Source organism: Arachis hypogaea, chromosome 3, assembly GCF_003086295.3.
Source record: "Arachis hypogaea cultivar Tifrunner chromosome 3, arahy.Tifrunner.gnm2.J5K5, whole genome shotgun sequence".
In the NCBI taxonomy this organism is placed as follows: Eukaryota; Viridiplantae; Streptophyta; class Magnoliopsida; order Fabales; family Fabaceae; genus Arachis; species Arachis hypogaea.
Genome location: NC_092038.1, coordinates 126854596 through 126865766, shown reverse-complemented (window position 1 = coordinate 126865766; position 11171 = coordinate 126854596). Strand labels below are relative to the sequence as shown.

The window sequence follows — 11171 nt, the reverse complement described above, 5'->3', positions numbered from 1 at the left end:
CTGGTCGGCAGGACTAGGAGGGGCTGCGAGGCGATGAGAGAGTGGGAGGTGGGGATGGGATGGGGAGGCGCGGCTATGAGGGGTTGGGGGTAATGGGGCTTCTTTGAGAGAGAGAGAGAGAGTGGCTGCGCTAGGATAGGAGTTAGGAACATTAGGTTATCTGATGGGGGTGGGGTGGGCCGGTGGGGTAATGGTCTAATGGATTTTAGGGTTTTTAAAGTTGACCGGTTCGGTTCGGTTCGATTAGGGTTTTCAGTGTTAGAACCGAAAACCAAACCGAACCGCATAAAAAACAGCAAAATATGATTTTTTTTGGTTTTTGGTTTTTTTGGTTCGGTTGATCGATTTTGTTCGGTCTGGATCGGTTTTGAACACCCCTAATGGGGGCACTCATTTCTGCAATAAACAACTTTACTCTGCTTTGGTTCGGTATGGAGTTAGCCACAGGGTGGCCACTCCATATCATCCACAGATAAATGGGCAAGCTGAAGTCTCTAATAGAGAATTTAAAAGAATCCTGGAATGGACTGTAATTAACTATAGAATGGATTGGGCAAGAAGCTTGGATGATGCTCTGTGGGCATACAGAACAGCATTCAAGACTCCTATAGAAACTTCTCCATACCAGCTTGTGTATGGAAAAGCCTGTCACTTGCCAGTGGAACTGGAGCATAAAGCATATTAGGCAACCAGATTCCTAAACCTTGATGCCAAGTTAGCTGGAGAAAAACGATTGCTCCAGTTAAATGAGCTAGAGGAATTTAGACTCAATGCTTTCGAAAATGCAAAAATTTACAAAGAGAAAGCAAAAAGATGGCATGACAAGAAGCTGTCATCTAGAGTCTTTGAGCCAGGACAGAAAGTTCTGCTGTTTAATTCTAGGCTCAGATTATTCCCCGGGAAATTGAAATTCCGATGGAGAGGTCCATATGTGATTACAAGTGTGTCACCATATGGATACGTAGAGTTTCAGGATAATGATTCTAACAAAAAGTTCATTGTTAATGGATAGAGAGTCAAACATTATCTTGAAAGCAATTTTGAGCAAGAATGCTCAAAACTGATACTTGATTAAAGCTCAGTAATAGTCCAGCTAAAGACAATAAAAAAGCGCTTGTTGGGAGGCAACCCAGTCATGAGTTTATTTTATTTGTAATTTTAATTTTAAAAATTAGATAATACATTTCAGTGAATGATACAGAGTTACAGAAGGCTTCAGAGGATAAAATAGCAAAAAGAAGCTCCGTGGTGCAAAAAAGCCAGTAAGAGCTGTTTTGGGCATTGAACGCCCAAAAGAAGCATCTACTGGGCGTTCAACGCCAGTAGAGATAGCCATCTAGGCGTTAAACGCCAGAAAGAAGCATCTTCTGGGCGTTTAACGACAGATTTATAGCGTCCTGGGCGTTCAGAAAAAACGCCCAGTGACAAAGGAGTTCCTGGCGTTTAACGCCAGCCAGATGCTACAGATGGGCGTTAAACGCCCAAAACATGCAGCGTTTGTGCGTTTAACGCCAGGATTATGGGGAGGAGGTGAATTCGTTTTCAACTCAAATTTTTTTCATTTTTCATGTTTCAATTCATGATTTCTTGCATAAACATGTTACAAATTCTCAACTTTCAACTTCAAAATGCAAAAAAATTCTTAATCCTAAAAATATTTCTTCATTCTTCTTCAATCTCTTTTCAAATCTTTCTCAAAACTCATCTATCTTTTTGAATTCTTGTCAAATCTTTTTAATTTCTTCTCAAATCTTTTTCAAACTCATCATATTATCTTTTTTAAATTCAAAGTTATCTTTTTCAAAATCTCATCATATCTTTTGAATTTTTGAAATTGCCTCTCCTTTCCTTTCTTTTGCTTGAAGACAAGCAAACCTCTAAGTTTGGTGTGTTTTTCCGTGATTACTGAGCTAAAACTCATCAAGATCATGGCACCTAAGGGAAAACAAACCACTTCAAGAGGCAAGAAAGAGAATATTCCAAAACCACTTTGGAATCAAGAGAAGTTCTTAACCAAAGAACATGCAGACCAGTACCACAAAATAATGGGTCTGAGATCAGTGATCCCGGAAGTTAAATTCGATCTGAAAGAAGACAAATATCCGGAGATACAGGAGCTGAAGCGCCAGAAGCTGTCTTTTGAAGGACCAAGCACCCCACAGACCAAAGGAGCATCCACCTCCCAAAATAAAGGTTGTTGAGTCCTAATCTTAGTCTTAACTCTGTGATAGTTGTTCTTATAGGAATTTACCTTAGAAGTTATACATGAGTAGTAGTAATTAGTATATCTATTTTGATTTTATCTCCAAGTAAGCTATAATTTATTTTTCTCATCATTATCAAACATGAATAAAATAGTAAGATTTTTAGAATAAAGAGGCAATATTTTTTCGAGTTCTTAATAAGGAAAATTTTAATTATTTATATGTGGTGGCAATACTTTTTGTCTTCTGAATGAATGCTTGAACAGTGCATATTTTTTATATTGAATTTTATGAATGTTAAAATTGTTGGCTCCTGAAAGAATGATGAACAAGAGAAATATTATTGCTGATCTAAAAAATCATGAAATTGATTCTTGAAGCAAGAAAAAGCAGTGAAAAAAAAGCAAAAGAGGTAAAGTCGTGATCAATGGATAGGAGGGCCCAAGGAAGTAAATCTAGGCCAAGCGGCTAAATCAAGCTGCCCCTAACCATGTGCTTGTGGCATGTAGGTCCAAGTGAAAAGCTTGAGACTGAGTGGTTAAAGTCGTGATCCAAGGCAAAAGAGTGTGCTTAAGAACTCTGGACACCTCTAATTGGGGACTTTAGCAAAGCTAAGTCACAATCTGAAAAGGTTCACCCAGTTATGTGTCTGTGGCATTTATGTATCCGGTGGTAATACTGGAAAACAAAGTGCTTAGGGCCACGGCCAAGACTCATCAAGTAGCTGTGTTAAAGAATCAACATACTAAACTAGAAGAATCAATAATACTATCTGAATTCTGAGTTCCTATGGATGCCAATCATTCTGAATTTCAAAGGATAAAGTGAGATGTCAAAACTGTTCAGAAGCAAAAAGCTACTAGTCCCGCTTATCTAGTTAGAATCTGAGCTTCACTTAAAACTCTGAGATACTATTGCTTCTTGATTTCTTTTTATCCTATTTTATTTATCTAGTTACTTGAGGACAAGCAACAGTTTAAGTTTGGTGTTGTGATGAGCGGATATTTTATACGCTTTTTTTGGGGGTAATTTCATGTAGTTGTTAGTATGTTTTAGTTATTTTTGAGTATATTTCTATTAGTTTTTAGGCAAAATTCATATTTCTGGACTTTACTATGAGTTTGTGTATTTTTCTGTGATTTCAGGTATTTTCTGGCTAAAATTAAAGGAGCTGAGCAAAAATCTGATTTAGGCTGAAAAAGGACTGTTGATGCTGTTGGATTCTGACCTCCCTGCACTCGGAATGGATTTTTTGGAGCTACAGAAGTCCAATTAGCGCGCTCTCAATTGGGTTGGAAAGTAGACATCCAGGGCTTTCCAGAAATATATAATAGTTCATACTTTGCGCGAAGATAATTGACGTAAATTGGCGTTTAACGCCAGTTCCATGTTGCATTCTGGCGTTCAGCGCCAGAAACAGGTTGCAAGTTGGAGTTAAACGCCAGAAACAGGTTGCAACCTGGCGTTTAACTCCAGAAACAGCCCAGGCACGTGAGAAGCTCAAGTCTCAGCCCCAGCACACACCAAGTGGGCCCCAGAAGTGGATTTCTGCACCATCTATCTTAGTTTACTCATTTTCTGTAAACATAGGTTACCAGTTTAGTATTTAAACAACTTTTAGAGACTTGTTTTGTATCTCATGACATTTTAGATCTGAACTTTATACCTTTTGCCCGCATGAGTCTCTAAAATCCATTGTTGGGGGTGAGTAGCTCTGCAGCGTCTCGATGAATTAATGCAATGATTTCTGTTTTTCATTCAAACACACTTGTTTCTATCTAAGATGCTGATTCGTACTTAACTGTGATGGATATGATGATCCATGACACTCATCACCATTCTCAACCCATGAACGTGTGCCTAACAAACACCTCCGTTCTACATCAGATTGAATGAGTATCTCTTAGATTCCTTAATCAGAATCTTCGTGGTATAAGCTAGAATCCATTGGCAGCATCCTTGAGAATCCGGAAAGTCTAAACCTTGTCTGTGGTATTCCGAGTAGGATTCAGAGGTTGGATGACTGTGACGAGCTTCAAACTCGCGAGTGTTGGGCGTAGTGACAGACGCAAAAGGATCAATGGATCCTATTCCGACATGATCGAGAACCGACAAATGATTAGCCGTGCTGTGACAGAGCATTTGGACTATTTTCACTGAGAGGATGGGAAGTAGCCATTGACAACGGTGACGCCCTACATACAGCTTGCCATGGAAGGAGCCTTGCATGTTTGAAAGTGAGAAAGCATTATGTTACAGGAATTCAGAAGACAAAGCATCTCCAAAACCCCAATATATGTTCCAATTATTGAGTAACAATTATTTATTTTATGCCCTTTCAATTTTTACAACTGAAATTAAAGAACCCTATTGGTATCCTGACTAAGAATAATAAGATAACCATAGCTTGCTTCAAGACAACAATCTCCGTGGGATTCGACCCTTACTCACGTAAGGTATTACTTGGACGACCCGGTGCACTTGCTGGTTAGCTATGCGGAATTATATATTGTGAGAGTAATTTTCGTGCATCAGTGCGGCATAGTATTGGGTCAGATTCCTTGTTCATAAACATCATAGCGTGGAATTTGGTGACGTGGACATTTGGGTCTCCTATTCCTTGATAGGTTTTAAAGTTGACAGTAAGATGAAGTTTCTGGGCATTTCGAAGCTCATGACTTTCTTTGTGAAGGGGTTGGTTCTTTTGGTGGTTGTTTTCGGGGGATTAGGTATGGTGTGTTTTGTCTCCGACGTATGCTCATCATTATTGTCTTTGTTTTCAGTATTCTTGTGTTCCCTCCCTTGCTATTTTCGTGTTGCTTCTGGTGTAGGAGTTCATCCATTCTCTAGTTCTCGGCCCTGAGGACCTCATTGATCGCCAGGAGTTCGGCTTGGTTGGTACTCGAGGGAGCGTGACTATGCTCGTCTGCCATGTGCCGTTTCCTGCAAAAAGAAGAGCGAAAAATATGTAGGGTAAAGAGTTGTAAGGTTAGAAAAATTTAGGCCCCACGGTGGGCGCCAAATATTTCTGCGTGAAAGATATCTCCGAGGTATAGCTTGTCCTGCTGAAGCTAAGATCGGCTTTCCTTGGAGCGAAATGGCAGAACGTCGTCTATTTGCTTGGGAGGCGGTGTTGGGCCCCTGCAAAGGGTCTCCAACGCTCAAGTAAGTAAGAGTGTAAAATGATTCAGAGTAAAACTGAATGTTGCGTACCTTTAGACTAGTAGCTTACTAGTATATATATTGAGTTGTTGTTGTGTGGTTTGTTATTCGTATCAAGTTTGTTATTTGTATATCTGTTGCTAGTTTGACGGAGTCTATGTTAGTTGTTATCTGGGTTTGTTGGGATAGTGGTGGTTTGAGTGGAGAGGTTGTTAGAGATGGTATCTCTGCCAGTTATACCAGGTTCTGAGATTGTCGTGGTTGTGGGTTAGGGTTTGAGTAACGGATCATTACTAATAATAAGTTATCAAGTACAAATACTTTGCTAAGTTGTTATACATATTTTGGATATAACACTAATTTAATATTTGTCCGACACACATATTTGTTTTATGTTTAATCATAATTTAATAAAAAATAAAAATAATTCTTTGAATACGTTTGAAACACATCTAATTATTATTTGGGTTATTTCCTTTTTTAGCTAGATTTTTTATTGAAAATAAAGAGGCTCAAATTTACGACTTTTTAAATAAATATAAAGAGTCTATACCATTTAACATCTTTTTAACTATGTAAGAACTTTTGTTGGAAGTCATATGAATGAAAGATAATATTAAAGGCCTCATATTCAATTTGGTAAGAACAACATTCACATTTATTAAAATAAAAGTGCATGATACCTACCATTCTTAATTTGTATATAAAAAGTTAAAAACATATTTGAATGCAATTTAATTGGATTAAATTCAGTATTAAATTTGAGTATTAAATTTCATTAATTAATAAATTATATATAAATAATTCATAAAAGTTTTTAAATATGCGGTCCACCATAAAATTCGTAATGTTTAGTAATATTTAAAATTAAATCCGACAAAATAGAATGGTGAATTGTAAAATTTAATTTTTTAGAATTTTGAGTTAGGATTTTTTATATTTTCATATTGGTCTCATTTGACTTGAAACTAAATATCCTTTTAAAAAAACTATTTTCAATAAAATTAGTGACAAGTTATTTATATCTCGACTAATTTTTCTTTACATTATTTTATACTAGTTTGACCTGAATTTCTTTTCTCCAAATTTTTTATTTTAATATTGGATTCAAATATTAAAAAATAATATATTACATGTATATTAAAATTAATTATTAAAATATATATTAAAAATAAATTAAATATTTTTTATTAAAAAATGAGTCCACCAAGAAGGCGGGTGGAATGCAAATCTAACTAGATTTTAGGTTAGGGTAATTTACCTATATAAAATAAAAATGAGAAACTTTTACTTAATTACAACAATTAGAAATTGGTTACGTGCATGTCTTGTTTCAATTTCTATATAATCTGTGGAAGCTAACAACGGTTTTTCAAATACATATAAACCGTGCCTGACAGCAAAGGTTCACGAGCAAGGAAAGTTGAACGTAAACCGTGAAAGGCAGCCACAGTTTACTCTTGGAAAATAAAACATGGAAACCGTGCATGGCAGCCACGGTTTAGGAAGAAGATGGTGTGTGCATAAAATCTTGGAACCAAGGCCACGGTTTATGCATGAGCGGTTATGTGAAGTTGGATAACTGAGAGAGAATCCGAAGAGCTTTGTGGTATATGGACTCAGCAAATTTGTTTACGTTTTAATATGATTTGAATTGTATTAGTATATTTTTATTTCTTAATCAATTTAATTTTATATAAATAATTAGAATTTTAAATTATAAAATTTGTATTAGTTTGTAATTTAAAATTTAAATAAACATAATTTAAATTAATAATTTATAAAATTATATGTATTCGTATTATTGTACTCATATGATTTTTTTATTATTGTACTCATATGATTAATTATATTTATTCGATTTAAAAAAAATAACGGTTGTTAAATTTTAACTAACAAATAAATACACTTATATTATTTTTAAATTAAAATTTTTTAAATAAATGTACTCTTATTATTTTAATTTTTTAATTTAAATAACATATTCGTATTATTTTAAATAAAATTTAAAATTAATATAAGTAGATTTATTTAAAATTTTAAATTTTAATATTTTAAATAAACATATTCTTATTAAAAAATTTTAAATTTAAATAAACGTAATCATATTATTTTAAATAAGTATATTCTTTTAATTTAAAAATAATATGAATGTATTTAATTATCATCTAATTTCATCTTTTATTTCTATTTATCCTCAATATTTTAAATATCATCTGATAATACCATTGAGTGGTATAATTTAATTTTTGAATTATATGTAATAACTCGTTAAACATGCCTATTGATCTTTGACTGATTTTTTGAGATATTAGTACATATATGTGTAAAGTTCACAATGTAATTGTGTTGGATGTCTTATATCATGTATTTTGACTTTGGACAACTTCAAATTACAGATTATAATCATTGAATTATAAATATAGTAGTCGAATGATGTACAATAATATTAACAATGATTGATTATAATAAATTATGAAAATTTTAATAATTTTTCTTTTATCTTAATGTGAAATTATAGTGTCCAGATTAAGTATATAAATAATTAACATATTAGTTTCAATAAATATCTTGTAAAATACTTTATTTTACACAATTATAATAACTAACTATAAGTTTACACATATAATTGATTTATATAGTATCATATTTGTAAACTTATAGTTAGTTATAATTAGTTACAAATATTCATATAAATATAATAATACGAATACATATAATTTTATAAATTATTAATTTAAATTATGTCTATTTAAATTTTAAATTACAAACTAATACAAATTTTATAATTTAAAATTCTAATTATTTATATAAAATTAAATTAATTAAAAAATAAAAATATAATAATACAATTCAAATCGTATTAAAACGTAAACAAATTTGCTGAGTCCATAAACTACAAAGTTACCCGGATTCTCTTTCGGTCACCCAACTTCACATAGCCGCTCATGCATAAACCGTAGCTGGTTCTAAGGTTTTATGCACACACTATCTTTTTCATAAACCGTGACTGCCACCTACAATTTCCATGTTCCATTCTTCAAGAGTAAACCGTGGTTACTTCTCACAGTTTACATTCAACTTTCCTTGTATGTAAATCTTTGCTATCACGCACAGTTTATGTGTGTTTGAAAAATTGTGTTTAACTCCCACAAATTATATAAAAATTGAAACAAAACATGCATATAATTAATTTTCAATTATTATAATCAGATAAAAATTTTTCACATTTATTTTATATAGATAAATTGTCCTAAATTTTATTCATTAATAATGGGATGTTTTTGATTACTTAGGTTAGTGGATAATTTGCTGCTACACGTTGATGACGTAAGCAAAGCCATCGCGAGTGGGACCCGAACACGCAAACGCAGACGCAACTTCTCGGGTGCACCGTATCGCACCTGATTAATCTCATGCAGACCCCCTTCCCTTTCATTCATTCTCCGCTCTCCTCAAACTCTCTCTCTCTTATTACAAAGTACAAACACCCCCCTTTCCCCAATTCCCATCAAGCTCTTCGTTTCTTCCTGCTCTCTCTGTGAGTTTCTTCTTTTTCTCTCCCTCTCTTTCTTATCCGCAATTTTACTAATTTCGGGTTTCTCCTGATGCCGGGGATTTGATTTTTTACAATGGGATTCTCATGCTTACTTGTTTGCTTTTCTGCTTTGCTTGTTTTTTATCAATGTTTGCGCTCCTTTGTCTTGTTTGCTTCCTTATAATGAATATTTCATGATAGTTTCACAAATCACAATCTACCCATTCCAAGCTGGGTTTCTTAATGTACAAAAGAAAAAACCCCTCTTTTTTTCACTCCGGATTTGAAAGCAAATAATAGAAACCCAGTATGATTCATTGACTGTTTTGGATTGCTTCTGGTTTGTTCCGATGGAAAGATAGGATATTTATTAGGAATTGTTCTCGTGTTTTGTTTTGTGTTGTTTTGTTTTATCACATGAGAATGGTGAATTCGCAACTCTTGGTTTTAGCACTACTCTACAGTCTACAGTATATTCTTTGCATTTTGGTTTGTCATGTTACGAACTGCTGATCTTAGGTTAGATTCCCCAAACCCCTTTGGTTGGTTTTGTGATCTTAGCACTGTTACATTTGTGACCATGTTGTGTTTGTTTTTATTCCTCAGTGAAGAGGGGCTCATCCCTTTGCGCGTGTCCCGTTCTCTTCTCCAATCCTCCTCCTTCACAGTGTATTCATATTACCCTTTTATAGTAATACTATGGAGGTTAAGCTATGGAATGACAAGCGCGAGAGGGAAATGTATGATAACTTTGCTGAGCTCTATGCCATTATCAAAGCCACTGAGAGGCTTGAGAAAGCCTATGTTAGGGATATAATCTCACCACAGGAGTATGAGTTAGAGTGCCAGAAGCTAATTGCGCATTTCAAAACACTGGCTTCCACGCTCAAAGACACTGTCCCTAGCATTGAGCGGTTTGCAGACACTTACAAGATGGAGTGCCCTGCTGCCATTAACCGGCTTGTGATATCTGGTATTCCTGCTACGGTGGAGCATCGGGCGGCGGCTGCTGCCTCTACATCAACCTCGGCTGCCATTGTAGCTGAGTGTGTGCAGAACTTTATTACGGCTATGGATTCGTTGAAGCTTAACATGGTGGCTGTGGATCAGGTGCACCCACTGCTTTCGGACCTTTATGCTTCCCTCAATAAGTTGACGATCTTGCCACCTGATTTCGAGGGGAAAACAAAGATGAAGGAATGGATTGCGAGGTTGTCGAAGATGGGGGCAGCTGATGAGTTGACAGAACAGCAGGCTCGGCAACTTCACTTTGATCTTGAGTCTTCTTATAATTCCTTTATGGCAGCTCTTCCCAATGCCGGTACATGATTGAGTTTGGGGATGCTTGTAAATTAAATTGAGATTTCTTTTTGCCTTCCTTTTTTGTTTACTAATTATGTTGATTAAAGAGGAATTTCCTATTCGGTCACTGCTTATATATTGTTAAGGCTGGATATTGGCAAATTATGGCCCTATGCTGTTTTATCTTGTGTATGTGCTTTGGTTTTTTATTTCCTCTAGTTGTTTGGTTGAGTTCCCCTGTTGTTGCTATGTAAATTGACTGACTGTCAAGAGGTTAAGATGAAGAACTCACTAAAGAAATTACCATCGTACAGCCCTGAGATGATAGTAGTTTTCATTTATGTGTCTTTCATTAACTGGGTTTCAACCTGCATTGTCAAAGATCCTCTAAATAGTTAGCATCATGAATTGACATCAGGACTTCTGCGAGTCATCACAGCCTCTAAATCATGGCCAATGCAAAAGAGTCTTCAAAGATACTAAGTTCATTAATCATTTCATTCATATCTCTCTCTTTTTAGGTCCAGGTTGTATAAATAACTTAAATAAATTTTTTTGGAAGAAGAACTTAAAGTATAAGGATTTTTATTAAGGTGGAAATTCAGGTGCAGTCGACTTTACTTACGTAAAGTTGATACCTGTGAAGTTGATACTTGAGAGCTGTTAACGGTTCTCTGATATCAACTTCACGTGAAGTTGACTTTATCTGATCTTTTATTAATAGCAGCTTATAAATAAGTTATTTTGTGTTTGAATTTTTAGTTATAGAAGTACTTATTTTAAAAGTGGTTGCGTTTGGATAAATAACTCAAAAAATACAATTTTTTATACAAGAAAATGGATATTAAAATAACGATGATAACAAATATTGAAAAATGGTTTAGATGGAACATTGTCTGAAAATGGTAGTAGAGGGTCAATATTTTCAGCAGATGAATCATTACGTGAAAATAGTAGTGGAAGGC

The 11171-nt window shown here is 34.6% G+C and overlaps 1 protein-coding gene across 1 annotated transcript; it reads left to right on the top strand.

Moving 5' to 3' along the window:
* The first annotated feature begins 8779 nt into the window (after positions 1–8779).
* On the top strand, positions 8780–10377 carry LOC112791397 (vacuolar protein sorting-associated protein 28 homolog 2). The gene is made up of 2 exons (XM_025834218.3): positions 8780–8907; positions 9511–10377. The coding sequence occupies exon 2, from the start codon at positions 9604–9606 to the stop codon at positions 10231–10233; it is 630 nt and encodes a 209-aa protein (XP_025690003.1). The 5' UTR covers positions 8780–8907; positions 9511–9603; the 3' UTR covers positions 10234–10377.
* The last annotated feature ends 794 nt before the right edge of the window (positions 10378–11171 follow it).

Bases quoted from the DNA above. Each gene is read 5' to 3' on its own strand.
- LOC112791397 (XM_025834218.3), top strand. From the start codon at position 9,604: ATGGAGGTTAAGCTATGGAATGACAAGCGCGAGAGGGAAATGTATGAT.